The 24520-nt window shown below is 44.8% G+C and overlaps 2 protein-coding genes across 2 annotated transcripts in view; one reads left to right on the top strand and one right to left on the bottom strand.

Moving 5' to 3' along the window:
* The window catches only part of pappa2 (pappalysin 2), a 514150-nt gene that overhangs the window by 408260 nt on the left and 81370 nt on the right, over positions 1-24520 (bottom strand). The gene's annotated exons all lie outside the window — the stretch shown is intronic.
* LOC147121763 (uncharacterized) lies at positions 4786-11602 on the top strand. Its single transcript, XM_085982254.1, has 2 exons — positions 4786-5252; positions 9243-11602. Exon 2 carries the CDS (start codon positions 9957-9959, stop codon positions 10944-10946), a length of 990 nt encoding a protein of 329 aa, XP_085838380.1. The 5' UTR covers positions 4786-5252; positions 9243-9956; the 3' UTR covers positions 10947-11602.

Below are 24520 nucleotides of genomic sequence, written 5' to 3'. Positions count from 1 at the left end.
TTCTCGACCCTTCCGCCAATGGGAACAGTTTCTCTCGATCTACTCTGTCGAGAGCTCACGATTTTGAACACCTCTATCAAATCTCCTCTCAACCTTCTCTGATCTAAGGAGAACAACCCCAGCTTTTCCAGTCTATCCACGTAACTGAAGTCCCTCATCCTTGGAATCATTTTGTAAATCTTTTCTGCACCCTCTCTAAGGTCTTCACATCCTTCCTAAAGTGCAGTGCCCAGAATTGCACACAATACTCCAGTTGAGGCCAAACCAGTGTTTTATAAAGGTTCATCATAACCTCCTTGACTCATCCTTACAAGTTCAAGGGTAATGACTGCCTTGTGAACAGGCAGCGTAATGTCATGGAGGAGGTGGGGTGGGAGGGGGAGGGGATGAGAGAGGGGAGAGGGGGAGGAGGGAGATGAGGGGGGAGGTGAGATGGGGAGGAGGAGGGGGGGCGCTGGGAGGGGAGGAAGGAATTGAAGGAATATACTGTGCTAAGGTAAGAGGCAGGAAAGATAAAATGTTGCAAATGGGGATGGCAAATCATACAGCATGAAAAATGGGAGCAGGGGTTATAGTTTGAAACTGCTGAACTCAATGTGGAGTCCAGAAGGCTGTAAAGTGCCTAATCAAAAGATGAGGTGCTGTTCCTCAAGCTTACATTGAGCTTCATTGAAACAATGTAAGAGGCCGAGGACAGAGAGATCAGAGTGGGAGTGAAACGGAGAATTAAAGTGACAGGCGACCGGAAGCTCAGGGTCACCCTTACGGACTGAACGGAGGTGTTCCGCAAAGCGGTCGCCCAATCTGCGTTTGGTCTCCCCAATGTAGAGGAGACCACATCGTGAGCAGCAAATACAGTATACTAAATTGCAAGTACAAGTAAATCGCTGTTTCACCTGGAAGAGGTGTTTGGGGCCCTGGACAGTGGGAAGGGAGGAGGTAAAAGGGCTGTTAGGGGTGATTGAGGAGTGGACCAGGGTGTCGTGGAGGGAGTGGTCCCTTCAGAATGCTGAAAGGGGAGGGAAGATGTGTTTGGTGGTGGGATCACATTAGAGGTGGCGAAAATGGCAGAGGATGATCCATTGAATGTGGAGGCTGGTGTGGTGAAAGGTGAGGACAAGGGGAACTCTATCGTGGTTCTGGGAGGGCGGGGAATGGTGAGAGCAGAAGTGCGGGAAATGGAATGGACATGGTCAAGGGCCGTGTCAACCACAGTAGAGGGGAATCCTCGGTTGAGGAAAAAGGAAGACATGTCGGAAGCACTGGTATGGAAGGTGTCATCGTGAGAACAGATGCGGCAGAGGCGGAGAAACTGGGAGAATGGATAGAGTCCTTACAGGAAGAGGGGTGGGAGGAAGTGTAGTCCAGGTAGCTGTGAGAGTCAGTGGGCTTGTAATGGATATTTCTAGATGACTTGCATTTATATAGCGCCTTTCATGACCTCAGGACATCCCAAAGCACTTTACAGCCAATGAAGTACTTTTTGAAGTGTAGTCACTGTTGTAATGTAGGAAACGCGACAGCCAATTTGCACACAGCAAGCTCCCACAAACAGCAATGTGATAATGACCAGATAATCTGTTATTGATGTTGATTGAGGGATAAATATTGGCCAGTACACCGGGGATAACTCCGCTGCTCTTCTTTGAAAAAGTGCCATGGGATCTTTTACGTCCACCTGCGAGAGCAGACGAGTCCTCGATTTAGCGTCTTATCCGAAAGACGGCACCTCAGACAGTGCAGCGCTCCCTCAGACTAGATTTCTGTGGTGCAAATAGGCATGTATTCAATATACCTATCACACTACAGCAAAACCTTATTCCACTTTACTGGAGCTCACTTAATGTCCCTTAGAGAGTGCCAATTTTCTATTAGTCACCTTGTTTTGTCATCTTAAGCTGGTTAGCATTCAAGTCTTTTAAACACCTAGCCTGTGTCGTATATTGACAGTGTGCCCAATTATAAAATGGTTTTCTGATGCTGACGCAACATCCTCCTGTATTCCTGTCAATCCTTTATTATTACCCAGTCGCAGAATAAGCCCTCTTAAATATAGAAAATGACGTACCTACATTTTTTTTGGCAATCAAAGTAGTCAGAGTTATATTACAAATTATAAGGCAAATCTGAATGCGGATTCAAATTGGATCAGTGGGTAAATGGGCCGAATGATGTGGGACTGAGCCACACAGATCAAGAAAATCCCCAGTCTCTGCTGATCTCAGCTAAGGCAACATTTGGGGCCTCAAGGTGTCTGGGCTGGAGAGGAGGAAAGGAAGGCAGGGTTCTTGCTTCTGATCACTGCCCAGGGACCAGCCCCTGGGCACTGCAGGTAACGTTGGGGACAACACAGCTGGGCTTGGCTCTAAATGCCCAACATGATCTAATAACCTCCCGACACACACAGTCTAGACTGACATGTGAAGGACGGCCAATTGGTGAGGTGCCAGAGGGTTGCCAGCGCCTGTGGAATCCAAACCTGGCATAAGCCATTGTTTTCCACAGACAACAGCAACAATGACTTGCATTTCTATAGCATCTTTAACATCATAAAATGTCCCAAGGTGCTTCACAGGAGCGTTATCAAACAAAATTTGACATCGAGCCACATAAAGAGATATTAGAACAGGTGACCAAAAACTTAGTCAAAGAGGTAGGTTTTATGTAGCGACATAAAGGAGGAGTGAGAGGTTTAGGGAGGGATTTCCAGAGCTTAGGGCTTAGGGAGCTGAAGGCACGGCCACCAGTGGTGGAATGAAGAAAATCGGGGATGTGCAAGAGACCGGAATTGGAGGAGCGCAGATTCTTAGAGGGTCGTAGAGCTGAAGTAGGATACAGAGAAAGGGAGGAGTGAGGCCACGGAGGGATTTGAGGAACACTTTGAAAAATAAAGTACAGGCATCAGAATTATAACCTGAAACAGCACTAGTATTAAAAATACACTGTAAAGATCACAAACAATGCCAGCTGCACAAATAGCCCACTGGTGGCATTTCAATATCCCTCACTAGAATGTCATGCTTTGGAGGCAAAAATCATCCTCAGTCCCTTCGAATGGCACATGCAGGACTGTATTCCAAATAGATCTTACATCCTGGAAACTGGCCATTCGGCCCAACCATTCCATGTTGGTGTTTATCCTCCACGTGAGCTGCAGTCCGCATCCCATGTGCCCGCTAAGTTCAAATATCTAAGGAATTTCTGCCTTTGACTGATTAACTCCGTTGAACTACTGTTCCTCATCAGCACTCGCATGTCTGGACAGCAAATTAAATCGAGCATTGCCTGGGTTTCCTTGCAACATTCAATTTTTTGCCCCAATTAGTCCATTCTTCTAATGCAATGAAGTATGGAACAGCTCCCCCGGTGGCCTGGTGAGTAAATGCACCTTCCAGTGTAGTACCAAGCCGTACCAAGGATGACAGGTGCCATGGTGATTGACCCCAATCAGGAGGCAACATTTTCTGGAGGGGAGGGAAGAAAAGTGAAAATAGAAATGTTAAAAATTGGGTGGGTGGGTGGGGGGGGGGGGGAAGAACGGGACAAAAGAGATAGCATGGAACATGAAAAGACCATTCATCCAACCAGATTGCTTTGTTTCACTGCTGTCCACTTCTGTGATCGATTCCTGCATAATTATGAACAGGTCTGGAATTCATCCCATCAAAGAATTTAAGATTGAAATTCCGCGGAGGTTCTCCCGGTTTCCCGCCATAGCTTTGGCAGGAAACCAGTGAAACCACGCCACCCCCTCTCCCCCCACCGAAACAGTACAAGTGGCCATTTTTAGCCACCTATCCATTTCCCTGGGTGGTCCGTTGGTCTCCCAAAGTTATGACAGGAAACCAGGAGAAATCCCATGGAATTTCAAGGCCCAAACATTTACAGAAGACCCAAGCCATTTCGATTTATGGGGCACTGGCACCAGTACTGGGGAAAGAGGGAGCTGTTCCGTTGGGACAGGCTTCACTTGAACCGTGCGGGGACCAGTGTCCTGGCAAATCGAATAACTAGGACTGTAGATAGGGTATTAAACTAAATAGTGAGGGGGAGGGTTCAGGTGAGGGGAAAATTAGAAAGTTAAAGAGAAAGGACAAGGCAATAGTGCAGGCTAGTGATAGGAGTAATAACCAGAGTGTGACAGGAAGAGACAAAGCATGCAAGCATAAGAGTGCACCAGCAAATAGGGTCAGAGTAGGGAAAAATGGTAAAAAGACAAAATTGAAGGCTCTTTTTCTGAATGCACGCAACATTCATAACAAGATAGATGAGTTGACGGCGCAAATAGAAATAAATGTGTATGATCTGATAGCCATTACATAGACGTGGTTGCAAAGTGACCAAGGCTGGGAACTGAATATTCAGGGGTATTTGACATTTCAGAAGGATGGGTAGAAAGGAAAAGGAGGTGGGGTAGCTCTGTTAATAAAGGATGAGATCAGTGCAGTGGTGAGAAATGATCTTGGCTCGGAAGATCAAGATGTAGAATCAGTTTGGGTGGAGATAAGAAATAATAAGGGAAAGAAGTCACTGGTGGGAGTAGTCTATAGGCCCCCTAACAGTAGCTACACTGTAGGACAGAGTATAAATCAAGAAATAATGAGAGCTTGTAAGAAAGGTACTGCAATAATCGTGGGCGATTGTAATCTTCATATAGATTGGACAAATCAAATTGGTGCAGTGGGGAAAGAGTTAAACTGACATCGCTGGCAGTTTCACTGAATAGTGTAAGGAAGACAGGGACTACCATGAAAACCACATCCACAAAGATGCGGTCAAAGATAGCTGATCTTTGGAGAGATATAAAACAATTAAATGGAGACTGGATGTCGAGCATTTCAACTGCCCATAAGAACTTCATTACCTAGGTTACATTCCAAGGTATCTTTTAATTAGCGTTCAGCAGTTTGAGTGATTGATTGAGGAGGCAGCTTATACGTGTTTATATTAAGATTCATAACCAATCCGTGAAGGTGCATGTGGGCCAAGATCCAATCAGGTGGCAGGAATGAATTTAACATGAGGTGGCCATGTTTATTGTAATGTATAAAAATGTAGTGTTTTCTGTAACAATTTGGAAAGGTCTGGCTAAGACAGAGCAGACTGTTTCCCCACCGGTGCAATAAAGACGACTTGTCTATCGATCTAAAACCTTGTGTTGAGTGTTGGTTTAAAATACTCCCCAACAATTGGTGTCATGAACAGGATCCACACGGACGGGAGGGATGGGCGAGTGAAGCTGAGCCAAAAACGTGAGTACTTTTAAATACCATGTACAGTTAGGGCAAGGCAACACCATCTCATGTCCGCCGCTCCCTTTGGAATCAAAGAACTAAAAGGTTTGAATCGATAAGTCAAGCGGTCTTGGGGTTAGGATGAAATGCGCGGAAGTCGGGGTATGAGTTGCAAGTAGTGCCAAGCATACCTCGAATAACAATTCGCCAGAATTGTTGCAAGTAGTGCGTTAACTTTGGAGAAAAAGTCTAAAGCATACCTCTGACAATTTGAAGTTGCAAGTAGTGCTAACCATACCTCTGACAACAATTCGCCAGAACAAAATTGTTGCAAGCACCGTCTCACTCTGTGCGAGTAAAGTAAGGGAGGTACCGCTGACAACTGCGGTTACAAGTACCATCTCACTCTGTGCGAGTAAAGTAAGGGACGTACCGCTGACAACAATTAACCATGGGAAGTGAAAAACTCGAGTGGGGACCGGTGGAGTCTGACACGCTATTTAACGGACAAAAATGAAAGATTAATTGATAAAATGGTTAAAAACGATTGGCAACTGAACAACCTACTGGCCAAACAAAGAGAATGGTGGGCTAAAGAAACAAAATTAAAGGAAGAAAAAGCCATCATTTTAGTGGCTCGCACATATTATGAGTTGAGTAGACGTACTCGAATTTGGACCAAAAACAGGTGCCAAAATTGTACCCGAGTACCAGTAATTTAAGAAAGGGAATAAGGAACAAATTAAAGTTTTATCAACACAGATGATAACAGTTTCTGTCCAAAACAAGTAAAATCCAGGATTTGCTGAGTGAAAGGAATCTTAAAAGGAATGCTGGAATCTCAGTTTGTGTGAAAGTCTGTGTTAAAAGTGTGGAAGTTTTCTGTCTTTGAAAAGAAAATGTCTTTGAAAGAAAATGTGTGTTGTGTTTGTTTTAACTCCACCCACTCTTTTGTACAGAGAGCTAAAAGCTGTTTAACCCTTTGAAGACTTGTCTTGAATGATGGACAAGCGTGTGTTGTTTTATGTTTGTTAACTGTTTTACAAAAGATAAGCTTCAGCCTTGAAGTCACCGTCGCCAATGTGCCTGGAAGAAAATGAAGCTATGGTTTCTTTCTTTTTCAAGTGAAACTGGTTAGGTTAAAAAAAAAAATTGATCTGGATTGAATTGGAGTTACTGAGGTTAATTAACCTATTAAAACTGGACTTTTATTGTGGCCACGGTGAAATTCTAATTGGTGTAAATTTGTGTAGACCGCATTGAATAAGATATTTAATGGTCTGAAACCAGACTTTAAAATATTTAGTCTTGGATATACTGAACGGGTTCTGGTCCATACCATTGGCAGAGGAATCACAAAGGGAAATTCGCCTTTACTGTCGGGGATAGACAGTATACATGGACCAGGGTCCCGCAGGGGTTCCACAATAGTCCAAATATATTCCACCATGTACTGAGTCAAGCCTTAGATGAGTTAGACCTATCAAAGTACCAGAGCGCCCTACTCCAATATGTCAATGACAATGATTGCATCAGAGGATGCCAAAGGACACATGGGAGCATTACTAGCCACCCTCCAGACACTTAAGAAAGCTGGCTTTAAATTGAACCCAAAAAGGCACAGGTTGGACTGTCCAAAGTAAAGTATCTAGGACATAAAATGAGCCAGGGGTATAAGGCACTCCCGCAGGAATGAAAGGCAGCCATAAAGGACATGCCAAGGCCAGTAACCGTCCAGGGAGTAAGGAAAGTGTTGGGACTGTTTAACTACTGCAGGAATTTTATATCAGACTTTGCAGGGAAAGCAGAGCCAATTCAACGATTAGTTAAAGGGGGGGAGACCCGCCACTGATAAGATAGAATGGGAATCGGAGCAGGACGAGGCTTATGCAAAATTAAAAGCAGCCCTGACATCCGCACCCGCACTAGGATTGCCAAATATAGTCAAACCATTCCATATATACTTTAGACGGGAACTTCTATAATGCTGTTGTCACCCAAGAATATGGGGGAGATATGAGGCCAATTGCCTATTACTCCACCCAACAAACCCCCATGGCTAAAGGAATGGCGAGGTGCGTGGCGGCCCTCGACTGCGCTGCATGGGTGGTGCGGATATGCGAGCCCATCACTGTCAGGACAGCTGATATTACACACGCAAAACACACAGTGGTGGACCTGCTAAACACAGGCAAAGTGAAGGCTGTATCAGACAGAAGGAGGACAGCTTGGGAAGCAGTATTGATACCCAAGGACAGATCAGTCTAGATTGTAAGGGAACATAGAGTCAACCCCGCAGAGGGAATGCTATCGGAGGGTGAGGCACACGAGTGTCAGTTAGTATTCGAAGAAGAGGTCAGAGGAACCATATCAGAATCGCCCCGTGAAAATCCCGAAAACTTGTTTTATGTAGATGGATCTCACCGATATATAAATGGGGAGCCACACACGGTTGGGCAGCAGTATCCAAGAATGGAGAAACAGTCGCAAAGGGAGGGCTTGAAGGAGGAACCTCAGCTCAAGTAGCAGAACTAGTGGCTCTCACGGAAGCATTGAAATTGGCAAAAGGAAAACGAGTAAACATATACACAGATAGTAGATATGCGTTTTGGGTAGTACATGATTATATGATAGCGTGGAATAGGAGAGGATATGTAACCTCCGGAGGAGGAGGTAGCAGTGATTAAAATAAAGGCACACCATAAGATAGTGAGCGAGCAACAAAAACGAAATACAGGAAACTTTGGTTTATCCAGAGGTTGTATGTCTGGAAACCTCGATCTACCGGCAGAAATCAGGAGCCGCTTTGTTAGGTTTTTTTTCTTCTCGTGAGGTTTTTTTTCTTCTCGTGGCTTTTTTTTCCAACAGTCAGGCTCTGGAAAGTCTCTCTGAAGCTGTTGCTAAGCTACAGAGACGCTTCCAAGGTACGGGCCAACTGTTTGAAGCTGTTGCTAAGCAACAGTGTTTGTTGTCAGATACGTGATGATGATGAAAACCTCCGTAAGCTTCAACATTAACACTGGTATGTCCGGCAGTTTTGATAGATCGGCAACAGCTCGGTCCCGTCGGTGCCGGATATAACAAAGTTTCCTGTATGTTAGCTGATCAGGCAGCAAGAGCAGCAGTGGACACAGATGCCTACACCAATAGCAGTAGGAAGAATAACAGCAGAGGGAAGAAATACTGCCTAGTGATCATAGACCAGTTTACAAGGTGGGTGGAAGCATTCCCCACCAGAGACTGCAGTGCTCAGACTGTGGCCTGAATATTTGCATACGACGTGATACCGAGATGGGGGGTCCTGTTGCAAATAGATTCAGATCAAGGTACCCACTTTACGGGAAAGGTAATGAAAGAAGCTTGTAAGTTACTGGGAGTAAGACAGAAGTTCCATATCCCCTATCATCTGCAAAGCTCAGGCATGGAAGAGCGAATGAACAGAACCCTGAAAACAGCCTTAAGCATGGCCATAGCTGAAACCGGACAGGGATGGGTGGATGTCCTTCTGTGTATCCTGATGAGGCTGAGAGCCACCCCAAACAGGGTGACCGGACTGCCACCATATGAACTCATGACTGAACGAGCAATGTGTCTGCCGGAAGGAATAGCATCTGGTAGCGAGGAACTAGGACCCTTAAAAGATAAAATTAGGAAATACGTACAAACATTGGATAATCAATTGAAGGAGCTCAAACAAGAAGTTAAAGAACAACAAGACATCAGAGATAAAAATACACAAAGCAGGGGGCCTCAGAGCCCCTACCCAAGGTGGGCGAGCAGGTATTTGTTGAAATATTGCCAGAGAGATCGGGATTCTCACCTAGATGGACTGGGCCATTTGAGGTTATCATGACCAGCGATCCGTGCGCATGTGTAGATATGAGGGGAAAGGGTAGATGGAAACATTGGACCCAATTAAAACGATAAAGCAATAACCCCTCTGATCTTAAATCCCACAGGAACAATGGAATAAACACCAGAGATAAACTAACCTCTGGTGACGACCAGGCTTCTGCTTAATTTACAGGGAAACTTCACCATGAAGGCGGGATGACTGCTGGGAATCGTATGCATCAAGAAATAAGCGAAGGGACATCTCACATTACACGACAAGAACATGATGAAGAAGCACCATGTCCCAATACACAGAAAGAAGAGGCAAGCCAACCGAGGATGCTACAATGTCCAGATATGAAACCTGAACCTATGAATGGACTAGTATTATTTACCAAGGGATAACAATTGTATGGTAATGTGAGACACGAAATTGTACCGGCACTAATGAACTTAACCATGTTACAATGGCCAGGATATTGTGAAAGGTTTTCTAAAACTAGAGAGTTGTATGCATATATGATAAAGAATGTAATTAACCAAGCTGCTGATGCAACAGGGGCTACTAGTTTTAGGGGATATGCTGCATTCCACCAAAGGATTAAGATCAGCTCAGGAACTGATATACTCACGGGAATAAACACGGGGACATCATTCATTAATGCCCTAGATATATAATGAGTCCACAGTAGTGTGGAACGACTACAAAGGGTAATACAACAGATTTTAGAGAAGGAAACTGGATTGGTTCGACAAGGATCAGAGTTGGGAGGACATACGCTAAGGAAATTACTCGAGGGAATCAAGTTTATAGAGGACAATGCTAGCATTATCAACAAGCTAAACTATAGAGATGAGGAACAGGCAAAAGACGGGATAGGGCGAGGCATGTGTCATGCCTATGGCCAATGGATCACCGAACAGTTAAAACACAACCTGGCACAGATACAGCGAGGCGAGGTACCAGACTGGATTAACAGCACACAGCTCTATGGCCTGAGCCATAATCCAGGCCCTCTGAGTACTTGCATCCTCAAAGGGATGACCAGAGTATATCCGGTGATACAAAAATGTAAAGCAGAAGCGACAGCAATGATAGGCATGGTACTCCTGATACCAGTGGTGGGACTAGACATGACTCCATACCCAAACATAGGCATAGTGAGGGGTGAGACATACCTCCAATACTATCCAATTGATACCTATGCCATCAGAAAGAATGGTACTATGAGAGGAGTCTCCCTAAACGGATGCCACGGGAAAGGCACACTAACGATATGTCCACATCCGGTAGGAGAAGGCCCCGAGGATGAGTGCGGCTATGATAAGACAGTAGGGTGTGTGTTGGAATTATCACATGTTGATCACCATCACACCTGTTCGGGATATAGAGGCAGAGGGGAGTATTGTATAGCCACCACAGAGACTGAGTACCAATATGGTAACCTTGTATGTGCAATCACAATGCCTAACTTCTGCTTTACACCAAAGATCCCTGTGACAATTGGACACACCAGATGGGTGTATGTACATTCAAGGGAGGAGATAAAACTAAATGTGCCAGATAGTCTAAAGGACGAGTTGGTCAATTATGAAGATCTGGTGGGGGCCCCAATACCCTGCCTGCAAGAGGATCTGCAAGAAATGAAAGAGGATTTAAGTAAGATGGTGAAACAATACATAGTGTTGCAAAGGAATCTTGGGGAATTAGAAAGGGACATAGAGGTAGAGCTACAGGAAGTCCCGTGGTATGAGAAGCTGTGGGATTGGGGAATGAATGTCAACATGCACCCATGGATCCGCATCATTTCTCATATTAGTGATAGTACAGTTAATCATGGCTATAGGGTTGGGAATAGCAGCATGCACCGCTTGTAAAAAGAAACGGACCAAACAAAGAGCTAAAGCGAGTCAGAAAAAGCTGGAAAATACAAGTTTGCTCTATACATGATGGGTATGCAGGGCCTCCCGAACCAGCGACTGATCACCGCATGGGGCAGGAGGCACAGCGATGCTTATACATGTGGCTTAATTTGGGAAAGGGCCAAGTACCAAAAGGGGGGATTGCAGTGGGGAAAGAGTTAAACTGACATCACTGGCAGTTTCACTGAATAGTGTAAGGAAGACAGGGACTACCATGAAAGACCACATCCATAAAGATGCGGTCAAAGATAGCTGACCTTTGGAGAGATATAAAACAATTAAATGGAGACTGGATGTCCAGCATTTCAACTGCCCGTAAGAACTTTATTACCTAGGTTACATTCCAAGGTATCTTTTAATTAGCATTCAGCAGTTTGAGTGATTGATTGAGGAGGCAGCTTATACGTGTTTATATTAAGATTCATAACCAATCCGTGAAGGTGCATATGGGCTAAGATCTAATCAGGTGGCAGGAATGAATTTAACATGAGGTGGCCATGCTTATTGTAATGTATAAAAATGTAGTGTTTTCTGTAACAATTTGGAAAGGTCTGGCTAAGACAGAGCAGACTGTTTCCCCATCGGTGCAATAAAGACGACTTGACTATCGATCTAAAACCTTGTGTCGAGTGTTGGTTTAAAATACTCCACAACATTGGCAAAGGTAGTCTTGAGGACGAGTTCATAGTGTGTTCAGGACAGTTTCTTAGAACAATATGTTATGGAACCAACCAGGGAGCAGGCTACCTTAGATCTGGTAATGTGTAATGAGACAGTATTAATTAATGATCTCATAGTAAAGGATCCTCTAGAGAAGAGTGATCATAACATCTGAGAAACTTGGGTCTGAAACTAGTGTCTTAAACTTAAATAAAGGCAATTACAAGGGTGTGAAGACAGAGTTGGCTAAAGTGGACTGGGAAATTAGGTTAAAAGGTAAGATGGTAGATAAGCACTGGCAGAATTTTAAGGATATATTTCATAAGTCTCAAGAAAGATATATTCCAGTGAGAAAGAAAGACTCTACGAGAAGGATGAACCATCCATGACTAACTAAGAAAGTTAAGGAGGGTATCAAATTGAAAGAAAAGGCATGCAATGTTGCGAAGATTAGTGGTAGGCCAGAAGATTGGGAATTTTTTTAGAAACTTGCAAAGGATGACTAAAAAAAGGGAGAAAATTGATTGAGAGTAAACTAGCAAGAAATATAAAAACAGACAGTAAGAGCTTCTACAAGTATATAAAAATGAAGAGAGTAGCTAAAGTAAATGTTGGCCCCTTAGAGGATGAGACTGGGGAATTAATAATGGGAAACAAGGAAATGGCTGAGATTTGAGCAAATATTTTGCATCTGTCTTCACGGTAGAAGACATTAAAAGCATTCCAATAATAGTGGAAAATCAAGGGGCAAAAGGGAGGGAGGAACTTAAAACAATCGCTAGCGCTAGGAGACAAAGTACTAGGCAAACGAATGGGACTAAAGGCTGACAAGTCCCCTGGACTTGATGGCCTGCATCATAGGGTCTTAAAAGTGGCTGCAGAGATAGTGGATGCATTGGCTGTAATCTTCCAAAATTTCCTAGATTCTGGAAAGGTCCCAGCGGATTGGAAAACCGCAAATGTAACGCACCTATTCAAGAAAGGAGATAGACAGAAAGCAGGAAACTATAGGCCAGGTAGCCTAACATCTGTCATTGGGAAAATGCTGGAATCCATTATTAAGGAAGTAGTAGCAGGATATTTAGAAAATCATAATAAAACCATGTTGCCTCTGCTTGATTGTATGAAAGGGAAATCGTGTTTGACAAATTTATTAGAGTTCTTTGAGGATGTAAGGGGCAGGGTGGATAAAGGGGAAGCAGTAGATGTCATGTATTTGGATTTCCAAAAGGCATTCGATAAGGTGCCACATAAAAGGTTACTGCACAAGATAGGAGCTCATGGTGTTGGGGGTGATATATTAGCATGGATAGAGGATTGGCGAAATAACAGAAAACAGAGAGTTGGGATAAATGGGTCATTTTCAGGTTGGCAAACTGTAACTAGTGGGGTGTCAAAGGGATCAGTGCTGGGGCCTCAACTATTTAAATTATTTTTGGGACTTGAATGAACGGACTGAGTGTACTGTAGCCAAAATTTGCTGACGATACAAAAATAGGTGGGAAAGCAAGTTGTGAGGACACAAAGAGTCTGCAAAGGGATATAGATAGGCTGTGAGTGGGCAAAAAATTGGCAGATGGAGTATAATGTGGGAAAATGTGAGGTCATCCACTTTGGCAGGAAGAATAGAAAAGCAAAATATTATTTAAATGGAGAGAGACTACAGAATGCTGGAGTACAGAGGGATCTGGGTAACAAACACAAAAAGTTAGCATGCAGGTACAGCAAGTAATTAGGAAGGCAAATGGAATGTTGGCCTTTATTGCAAGGCAGATGGAGTATAAAAGTAGGGAAGTCTTGCTACAACTGTACAGGGCATTGGTGAGACCATACCTAGAGGACTGCATACAGTTTTGGTCTCCTTATTTAAGGAGGGATATACTTGCATTGGAGGCAGTTCAGAGAAGGTTCACTAGGTTGATTCCTGAGCACGGAGACAAAGGGAAACAAGGATAAAAGCAAAAGATAGGAAGGAGAAAAACAAAAGTGGCAGTCAGAGAAATCAACGGTTTAAATCAAACATGGCCACAGTACATAATAATAGGTCTAAGAGCATTAAAAAAACAAGCCTGAAGACTTTGTGTCTTAATGCGAGGAGCATTTGTAATAAGGTGGATAAATTGGCTGCGCAAATAGAAGTAAACAAATACGATTTGGTTGGGATTATGGAAACGTGGCTCAAGGAAGGCCAGGACTGGGAACTCAACATCTAGGGGTATTCGATATTCAGGAAAGATAGGCAAAAAGGAAAGGGAGGTGGGGTAGCATTACTGGTTAAAGAAGGGATTAATACAATTGTAATGAAGGATATTAGCTCTGATGAGGTGGAATCTGTATGGGTAGAATTGAGAAATACTAAGGGGAAAAAAACGTTAGTGGGAGTGGTTTATAGACCTCCAAACAGTAAGGCAGAGGTTGGGGATGGCATTAAAAGTGAAATTAAAGAACCGTGCAATAAGGGCACAGCAGTCATCATGGGTGACTTTAATCTACATATAGATTGGGCCAACCAAATTAGTAACAATACTGTGGAGGAGGAATTCCTGGAGTGTTTACGGGATGGTTTCCTGGACCAATATGTCGAGGAACCAACCAGAGATCAGGCCATCTTAGACTGGGTATTATGTAACGAGAAAGGATTCATTAGCAATCTTGTTGTACGAGGCCCCTTAGGTCGGAGCGATCAGAATATGATCGAATTCTTCATTAAGATGGAGAATGAAGTAGTTGACTCGGAGTCGAGGGTCCTCAATTTAAATAAAGGAAACTACGATGGTCTGAGGAGCGAGTTGGGTAGGATTGATTGGGGAATGGCACTCAAAGGGTTGACGGTGGATAGGCAATGGCAAACATTCAAAGACCGAATGGATGAACTACAGAATTTGTTCATCCCAGTTTGGCATAAAAATAAAACAAAAAAGGTGACCCAACCGTGGCTAACAAGGGAAATTAGGGATAGCATAAGATCCAAGGAGAGGGCATATAAATTGGCCAGAAAAAGCAATAATCCTGAGGATTGGGAGCAGTTTAGGATTCAACAAAGGAGGACAAAGGGATTAATTAAGAAAGGAAAAATAGAATGAGAGAGTAAGCTTTCAGGGAACATAAAAATTGACTGTAAAAGCTTTTATGATATGTGAAGAGAAAAAGATTGGTGAAGTCAAGCGTAGGTCCCTTGCAGTCAGAATCGGGGGAATTTATAATGGGGAACAAAGAAATGGCAGGCCAACTAAATACATATTTTGGTTCTGTCTTCACAAAGGAGGACACAAATAACCTCCCAGAGATGCCGGGGAACATAGGGTCTGATGAAAGGGTGGAACTGAAAGAAATCAGTATTTGTAGGGAAATGGTGTTAGGAAAATTGATGGGACTGAAGGCCGATAAATCCCCAGGGCCTGATAATCTACATCCCAGGGTACTTAAGGAAGTGGCCCTAGAAATAGTAGATGCATTGCGGGTCATCTTCCAGAACTCAATAGACTCTGGAACGGTACCCATGGATTGGCGGGTAGCTAATGTTACCCCACTATTCAAAAAAGGTGGTAGAGAAAAGGCGGGGAATTATAGACCGGTAAGCTTGACATCGGTAGTGGGGAAAATGCTAGAGTCCATTATAAAAGATGTAATAGCAGAGCACTTGGAAAGCAATGACTGGATCGGACAAAGTCAACATGGATTTACAAAAGGTAAATCATGCTTGACTAATCTACTGGAATTTTTTGAGGATGTAACTGCTAAAATAGATAAGGGAGAACCAGTGGATGTGGTGTATTTGGACTTTCAGAAGGCTTTCGATAAGGTCCCGCATAAGAGATTAGCATGCAAAATTAAGGCACATCGGATTGGGGGCAAGGTATTGACTTGGATAGAGAATTGGTTGGCGGACAGAAAGCAAAGAGTTGGAATAAATAGGTCGTTTTCCAAGTGGCAGGCAGTGACTAGTGGGGTACCGCAAGGATCGGTCCTAGGACCCCAGCTGTTCACAATATATATTAATGATCTGGACGAGGGAATTGGATGTAATATCTCCAAATTTGCAGATGACACAAAGCTGGGTGGGAGGATATGCTGTGAGGAGGATGTCGTGAAACTCCAGCACGATTTGGACAGGTTGGGTGATTGGGCAGAAACATGGCAAATGCACTATAATATGGATAAATGTGAGGTTATCCACTTTGGTGGCAAAAACAGGAAGGCAGATTATTATCTGAATGGCAATAGATAGGGAGAAGGGGAAGTGCAGAGAGACCTGGGTGTTCTTGTACATCAGTCACTGAAGGTAAGCATGCAGGTGCAGCAGGCGGTTAAGAAGGCAAATGGTATGTTGGCCTTCGTAGCAAGAGGGTTCGAGTACAAGAACAAGGATGTCTTGCTGCAGTTGTACAGGGCCTTGGTGAGACCACACCTTGAGTATTGTGTGCAGTTTTGGTCGCCTTATCTGAGGAAGGACGTTCTTGCCATGGAAGGAGTGCAGCGAAGATTCACCAGGCTGATACCTGGGATGGCAGGAATGACGTATGAGGAGAGATTGTGTCGATTGGGCTTATACTCACTGGAGTTTAGAAGATTGAGAGGGGATCTCATCGAAACCTATAAAATTCTGTCAGGCCTGGACAGACTAGATGCAGGAAGGATGTTTCTGATGGCCGGGGAGTCCAGAACCAGGGGTCATAGTCTAAGGATAAGGGGTAAGCCATTTAGGACTGAAATGAGGAGGAATTTCTTCACCCAGAGTGTGGTGAACCTGTGGAATTCTCTGCCACAGAGGGCGGTGGAGGCCAGTTCATTAAGTATATTCAAGAAAGAGTTGGATATATTTCTTAAGGCTAAAGGGATCAAGGGATATGGGGAGAAGGCAGGGACAGGGTACTGAATTTGGGTGATCAGCCATGATCTCGTTGAATGGCGGAGCAGGCTCGAGAGGCCGAATGGCTTACTCCTGCTCCTATCTTCTATGTTTCTATGAAGGGCGAGGAAAGGTTGTGCAGGTTGGGCCTATACTCATTGGAGTTTAGATGAATGAGAGGTGATCTTATTGAAACATGAGATTCTGAGGGGGGCTTGACAGGGTAGACGCTGAGAGGATGTTTCCCTCATGGGGGAATCTAGAACTAGGGTAAGAAATCACACAACACCAGGTTATAGTCCAACAGCTTTATTTGAAATCAAGCTTTCGGAGCGCTGCTCCTTCTTCAGGTGAAGTGGAGAAATGCATAAAGACACAGCTTATATAGTCAGAGAATCATGTCAGATGTTTACAGGTAACCTTTCCAACTGTCATTTATCGCACCTCGGCAGAGAGATAATCACAGCAGTCAAAGGTGTGAATGGTGTCCAAACAGGTCAGTCAGGGAAACATTACATCAAAGAACAATGAGGTGGGGTCACAAGGGGTAAAATATTGCAGATGCTGGGGTCTGTATGAAAAACAAAAAAAGACAAAAAACATTTTTTTTTTGGCTGGAAATCACAGCAGGTCCAGCCACATCTGTTTAGAGAGAACAAGCCAATGTCGACTCGAGTCTGGATGACCCTGCATCAGGTGGGGTTACATGTAGCGTGACATGAACCCAAGATCTCGGTTAAGGCCGTCCTCATGGGTGCGGAACTTGGCTATCAGTTTCTGCTCGACGATTTTGCGTTGTCGTGTGTCTCGAAGGCCACCTTGGAGAATGCTTACCCGAAGATCGGAGGCTGAATGTCCTTGACTGCTGAAGTGTTCCCCGACTGGGAGGGAACACTCCTGCCTGGTGATTGTTGCGCGGTGTCCGTTCATCCGTTGTCGCAGTGTCTGCATGGTCTCGCCGATGTACCATGCTCCGGGGCATCCTTTCCTGCAAAGTATGAGGTAGACAACGTTGGCCGAGTCACATGAGTATGTACCATGTACCTGGTGGGTGGTGTCCTCACGTGTGATGATGGTATCTGTGTTGATGATCTGGCATGTCTTGCAGAGGTTGCTGTGGCAGGGTTGTGTGGTGTCGTGGTCGCTGTTCTCCTGGAAGCTGGGTAATTTGCTGCGAACGATGGTCTGTTTGAGGTTAGGCGGCTGTTTGAAAGCGAGTAGTGGAGGCGTGGGGATGGCCTTAGCGAGGTGTTCGTCGTCATCGATGACATGTTGAAGGCTGCGAAGAACATGGCGTAGTTTCTCCGCTCCGGGGAAGTACTGGATGACGAAGGGTACTCTGTTGGTTGTGTCCCGTGTTTGTCTTCTGAGGAGGTCTATGCGATTTTTCGCTGTGGCCCGTCGGAACTGTCGATCGACGAGTCGAGCGTCATATCCCGTTCTTACAAGGGCGTCTTTCAGTGTCTGTAGGTGTCCATCGCGTTCCTCCTCGTCTGAGCAGATCCTGTGTATTCGCAGGGCTTGTCCATAGGGGATGGCTTCTTTAACGTGGTTGGGGTGGAAGCTGGAGAAGTGAAGCATCGTGAGGTTGTCCGTGGGCTTGCGGTAGAGTGAAGTGCTGAGGTGTCCGTCTTTGATGGAGATTCGTGTGTACAGGAATGAAACTGGTTCTGAGGAGTAGTCCATGGTGAGTTTGATGGTGGGATGGAACTTGTTGATGTTATCGTGTAGTCTTTTCAGTGATTCTTCGCCGTGGGTCCATAGGAAGAAAATGTCGTCGATGTATCTGGTGTATAGCGTTGGTTGGAGATCCTGTGCAGCGAAGAAGTCTTGCTCGAACTTGTGCATGAAGATGTTTGCGTATTGGGGTGCGAATTTGGTCCCCATGGCTGTTCCGTGTGTTTGGGTAAAGAACTGGTTGTCGAAGGTGAAGACATTGTGGTCAAGGATGAAGCGGATGAGTTGTAGGATGGCATCTGGAGATTGGCTGTTGTTGGTGTTGAGTACTGAGGCTGTCGCAGCGATGCCGTCATCGTGGGGGATACTGGTGTAGAGTGCCGAGACGTCCATCGTGGCGAGGAGTGTTCCTGGTTCAACTGGTCCGTGGGTGCTGAGCTTCTGTAAGAAGTCTGTAGTGTCGCGACAGAAGCTGGGGGTTCCCTGTACGATGGGTTTCAGGATGCCCTCGACATATCCAGAGAGGTTCTCACACAGGGTTCCGTTACCTGATGCGATAGGACGTCCAGGTGTGTTGGCTTTGTGTATCTTTGGGAGGCAGTAGAGGGAGGCGACCACGACACCACACAACCCTGCCACAGCAACCTCTGCAAGACATGCCAGATCATCAACACAGATACCATCATCACACGTGAGGACACCACCCACCAGGTACATGGTACATACTCATGTGACTCGGCCAACGTTGTCTACCTCATACGTTGCAGGAAAGGATGCCCCGGAGCATGGTACATCGGCGAGACCATGCAGACACTGCGACAACGGATGAATGGACACCGCGCAACAATCACCAGGCAGGAGTGTTCCCTCCCAGTTGGGGAACACTTCAGCAGTCAAGGACATTCAGCCTCCGATCTTCGGGTAAGCATTCTCCAAGGTGGCCTTCGAGACACACGACAACGCAAAATCGTCGAGCAGAAACTGATAGCCAAGTTCCGCACCCATGAGGACGGCCTTAACCGAGATCTTGGGTTCATGTCACGCTACATGTAACCCCACCTGATGCAGGGTCATCCAGACTCGAGTCGACATTGGCTTGTTCTCTCTAAACAGATGCGGCTGGACCTGCTGTGATTTCCAGCCAAAAAAAAAATGTTTTTTGTCTGTTTTTTTGTTTTTCATACAGACCCCAGCATCTGCAATATTTTACCCCTTGTGACCCCACCTCATTGTTCTTTGATGTAATGTTTCCCTGACTGACCTGTTTGGACACCATTCACACCTTTGACTGCTGTGATTATCTCTCTGCCGAGGTGCGATAAATGGCAGTTGGAAAGGTTACCTGTAAACATCTGACATGATTCTCTGACTATATAAGCTGTGTCTTTATGCATTTCCCCACTTCACCTGAAGAAGGAGCAGCGCTCCAAAAGCTTGTGATTTCAAATAAAGCTGTTGGACTATAACCTGGTGTCGTGTGATTTCTTACATTTGTCCACCCCAGTCCAACTCCGGCATCTCCACACCTAGAACTAGGGGGCATCGGTTCAGAATAAGGGGTCGTCCATTTAAGACGGAGATGACGAGGAATTTCTTCTCTCAGAGGGTCGTGAATCTTTGAAATTCTCTACCCCAGAGAGCTGTGGCAGCTGAGTCATTTAATATATTCAAGGCTGGGATAGAGAGATTTTTGAACTACAGGGGAGTCAAGGGATATGAGGAGCAGGTGGGAAAGTAGAGTTGAAGCCAAGATCAGATCAGCCATGATCTTATTGAATGGCGGAGCAGACTCGAAGGGCCGAATGGCCAACTCCTGCTCCTGCATCTTATGTTCTTAAGCCAGATGTGACACACCCCAGCTGTCCTCCAGGAAAGAAGTAGGGAAAGTTCTGGTTAATATTTGCAGGAGCTTTGAAAAAGGAGAAGAACTGGTGCCAGCGACCTGGAGCACCATGGTCTCAACCTCCAGCAGCCCCCTGACCATATCAAATATGGTAACAGCAAAGTAAACTTTCCCCCGATATTAAAATAAAAGCAAAATACTGCGGATGCTGGAAATCTGAAATAGAAACAGAAAATGCTGGAAATACTCAGCAGATCAAGCAGATCAGGCACCATCGATGGAGAGAGAGACACACAGAGTTAACGTTTCAGGTCGATGACCTTTCATCAGAATGTCATCGATGAAAGGTCACCGACCTGAAATGTCAATTCTGTTTCTCTCTTACAGATGCTGCCTCACCTGCTGAGTGTTTCCAATATTTTATGTTTCTATTCCCCCAGACATGCTTGTGTATCAGTAGTTTTTCAAACCTTATTCTACATTGGATATCATCTCAAGTAAAAAAAAAAAAAAGCAGTTACTGCCCCCAACTGCCAGCGAACCTGGCGCTGATTAAATGCTGGATACAAAAAATTAACAATGCAGTGTCTGGCATCAAAAGAGTAGGCAATACAGGGGTAACTTTGAAAAGCTCCTCTCCCAGTATGGAGCCTCCCCAGATGGGAACACGGGTCACAGAATCAGTCCCATCTCTGACCCGTGCTTATTTTTAACCTGCAATGAACAGGCGAAAATATCCCTGACCCAGGCAGCTAACAAGTGGGCTCTGACAGGAATCGGCTCAGTGGGCCTGGCCTCGATTTGTTTCAGAGCCGTTTTGATTCGTGTCAGCTGTGGCACAGTTGGTAGCACCCTCGCCTCCGAGTCAGAAGGTCATGGGTTCAAGTCCCACTTCAGAGACCCGAGCACAAAATCTAGGCTGACAGTCGAGTACAGTGCTGAGGGAGTGCTGCACTGTCGGAAGTGCGGTCTTTCAGATGAGATGCTAAACCGAGTCTCAGTCTGCCCTCTCGGGTGGATGTAAAATAACCCATGGCACTATTTTGAAGAGCAGGGGAGTCCTGGCCAATATTTATCCCTCAACTGACATCACTAAAACAGATTATCTGGTCATTATCACATTGTTGTTTATGGGAGCTTGCTGTGCGCAAATTGGCAGCATCGTTTCCTACATTACAACAGTGACTACACTCCAAAAGTACTTAAATGGTTCTAAAGAGCTTTGGAACATCCTGAGATCATGAAAGGCGCTGTATAAATGCAAGTTCTCTCTTTTCCTGATCATGGTGCTGAGGAGCTACAGGCAGTGGAGGTGTTTTTTTGTTTCGAACTGAGCACCAAGCTGAGAATATTATGGATTGCTTGTAAAGTGTTAACAACCATCAAATCATTTTCTCTTTCTTAGTAGGCAAGACAAAAGGGGGCCGCAAAAAAAAAAGCTTCAGTTCGCCAGTTGTCCAGGCTGACCTGACACTTCTGTGCTTTGACTGGCTATTCACGATCTGAGCACTTAGAGTGCAAAGACTCAGCGTTTCTGAACATGAATGTGCTCATCCTGCTTGATCACTTAATCAGCACCATGGCCAGCTCCAGTGACTCAATCAAAAGTTAGTAAATAAAATCAGCTGGCTCTCTGCCTTCAAAATCCACCAAAATGCCAAAAAGTCTCAAATTATTTTGGTAGTTGCAGTTAGCTAGATAGTGAGGCTTTCAGCAGAGAAAGAAAAGACTTGCATTTATATAGCGCCCTTCACGACCACCGGACGTCCCAAAGCACTTTACAGCCAAGGAAGTACTTTTGAAGTGTAGTCACTGTTGTAACGTAGGAAACGCGGCAGCCAATTTGTGCACAGCAAGCTCCCATAAACAGCAATGAGATAATGACCAGATAATCTGTTTTTGTTATGTTGATTGAAAGACAGAGAAGCAGTGTTACCTTCTGGACCGTGTTGCACTGTCGGAGGTGCCGTCTTTTGGACAAGATGTTAAACCGAAGCCCCGTCTGCCCTCTTAGGTGGACGTAAAAGATCCCATGGTACTATTTTGATGAAGAGCAGGGTAGTTCACCCTGGTGACCTGGCAAATATTTATCCCGTAACTAACACTACTAAAACTGATTATTGAGTCATTATCACACTGCTGATTGTGGGAACTTGCTGTGTGCAAACTGGCTGCCGCATTTCAGATATATAGACACGAGCAACAGCTTAGCCTGTATGCTAAATAGTGATGTTCTAGGAATCTATGTTAAGCTGTCAGCTACTACACTGTAGCATATCACCTGCCTACATCAATTTTCTGCATTTCAAATCTGTCTAAATTAACCAATGCCCTTCAAAAGTTCACCATACTTAGTTCATATCCCTTTGCCTAGCAGGGAGTGCTAATCTCTAATTACCTCCCCTTGGTTCTTTAGATCATCAAACAGAAGTCCACGGCTATATGGTTAATACAAGGAGGCCAATATTTACAAAATCTTCTTCTTAGGCAGTCCCTCGGAACCAAGGATGACTTGCTTTCACATTAAAAATGAGTTCTCAGGTGACTGATGAGTCCAATGCGGGACCTACAGTCTCTGTCACAGGTAGGGCAGACGGTGGTTGAAGGGGCGGGTGGGTGGGGTGCTTGGGTTGACGTGCGTTCCTTGCGCTTGGCTTTCGCTTGCTCCCGGCAAAGAGACTCGAGGTGTTTGGTGCCTTCCCGGATGCTTCACCTCCACTTTGTGCAGTCTTGGGCCAGGGATTCCCAGGTATCGGTGGAGACGTTGCACTTTTCCAAGGAGGCTTTGAGGGTGTCCTTGAAGCGTTTCCTCTGCCCACCTGGAGCTCTCTTGCCGTGTCGGTGCTCCGAGTAGAGTGCTTGTTTTGGGAGTCATTTACAAAATGGGAGCTATTTACAAAATAATTCCTTGCTGTCTCACTGCTTTCAGTTTGACATATTATAGGCACAGTCAACTGCTTCATTCCAGTGAGTTATTATTACAATGAGTTATAATTCCAGCCATTTTGTGCATCACAACATGCAATGAGAATAGTGACCAATTTATCTGTTATTATTGGTGAATGGAGGAATAGAGGTCATGACACCAGGGGAACTTCTTGCTCTTCTTCAGATAGTACCATGGGATCTTTAACATTAACATAAATCACTGGAACAGGCACCTGAAAGATGGCACTCCAACAATGCGATGCTCCATCAGTAATGTACTGAATTTTGGACTCAAAGCCTGCAGTAGGGCTTGAACCCACAAGCTTCGGTGTCGAACAAAGTAAAAGCTGAATTATGTTTCTGTCTGACTCAAGAACTCAATTTGGTAGAATGTTCCCATATCACAGGGAGGGAAGGCATTTAACCTACCTTTGCTCACCGTCTTCGAAGAAAAACCTGCAATGGCCGCATAACGTTGTCCAATTGCCTCTTGAATACCTCGGAGGTTTTCGCCTTCATGACCCTACCTGGAGGTCTGTTTCAAAGTGTTGATTGCCCTTTTTCTGAAGGTACTCTTCCCAACGTGAAACCTAAATTTGATTTTTATCAGTTTGAATCTCACCCCTTCGACCTACTGTTGTGGTTTACTTGGAAGTAATGGTTAGTGGTTATGTTACTGGACTAGTAATCCAGAGGCCTGGACTAATGATCCAAAGACATGAGTTCAAATCCCACCACGGCAGCTGGGGAATTTAAATTCAGTTAATTAAAGAAAGCTGGAATAAAAAACAGCATCAGTAATGGTGACCATGAAACTATCGGATTGTCATAAAAACCCATCTGGTTCGCTCATGTCCTTTTGGGAAGGAAATCTGCCGTCCTTACCCGGTTTAGCCTATATGTGACTCCAGACCCACAGCAATATGCTTGACTCTTAACTGCCCTCTGCGGTTCAAGGCGGCGGCTCACCACCACCTCAAGGGCAATTAGGGGTGGGCAATAAATGCCGGCCTTGCCAGCGACACCCATGAACGCATAAAAAGAAATGCCCCAATTTCTCTTTTCTATCCCTCTTAATAGTTTCATACTACTACAGGGTATCCTCTTACTTGCCTTCTTTCAAGGCTAAAATGCCCATCCACCATGCTCAAATATCAAAGATTATTGGTGTGACACTCCACCACAAACAATGGCCGTGTCTAGTCGCTGCCTCAATGTTCAACGCTGCTTTCAATCAATTTCTTCTGTCTCTTTGTTGAAGTTTGTTTCCAAGTCTTTGAAAATTCCTCCCCGATACATGGGTGGGAGCGAAATGGTCAGATATGTTTCTACTGTACAAGACAGTTAAGATACTGTTTGCATCAGCAAGTTTAAGATGTTCCCAAAGGTTGGATTTACTTGCACACAATACACTCCTAGACAGCACACAGTAAAAAGCTGATCATCTGCTAGGTGATCCTTCCGTCACCCTCTACCCTCTGACCTTTCACATCTCTACCCTCTGACCTTTCTCATCTCTCTACAGTTTATTAATACTATTGATGTATTTTCTACTATGAGCCTTTTGCTCTT

This window comes from Somniosus microcephalus, chromosome 3, assembly GCF_052327205.1.
Source record: "Somniosus microcephalus isolate GS21.2 chromosome 3, FLI_Smic_1.0, whole genome shotgun sequence".
In the NCBI taxonomy this organism is placed as follows: domain Eukaryota; kingdom Metazoa; phylum Chordata; class Chondrichthyes; order Squaliformes; family Somniosidae; genus Somniosus; species Somniosus microcephalus.
This window is presented reverse-complemented; position numbering and strand designations above follow the sequence as displayed.

Bases quoted from the DNA above. Each gene is read 5' to 3' on its own strand.
- LOC147121763 (XM_085982254.1), top strand. From the start codon at position 9,957: ATGTGTCATGCCTATGGCCAATGGATCACCGAACAGTTAAAACACAAC.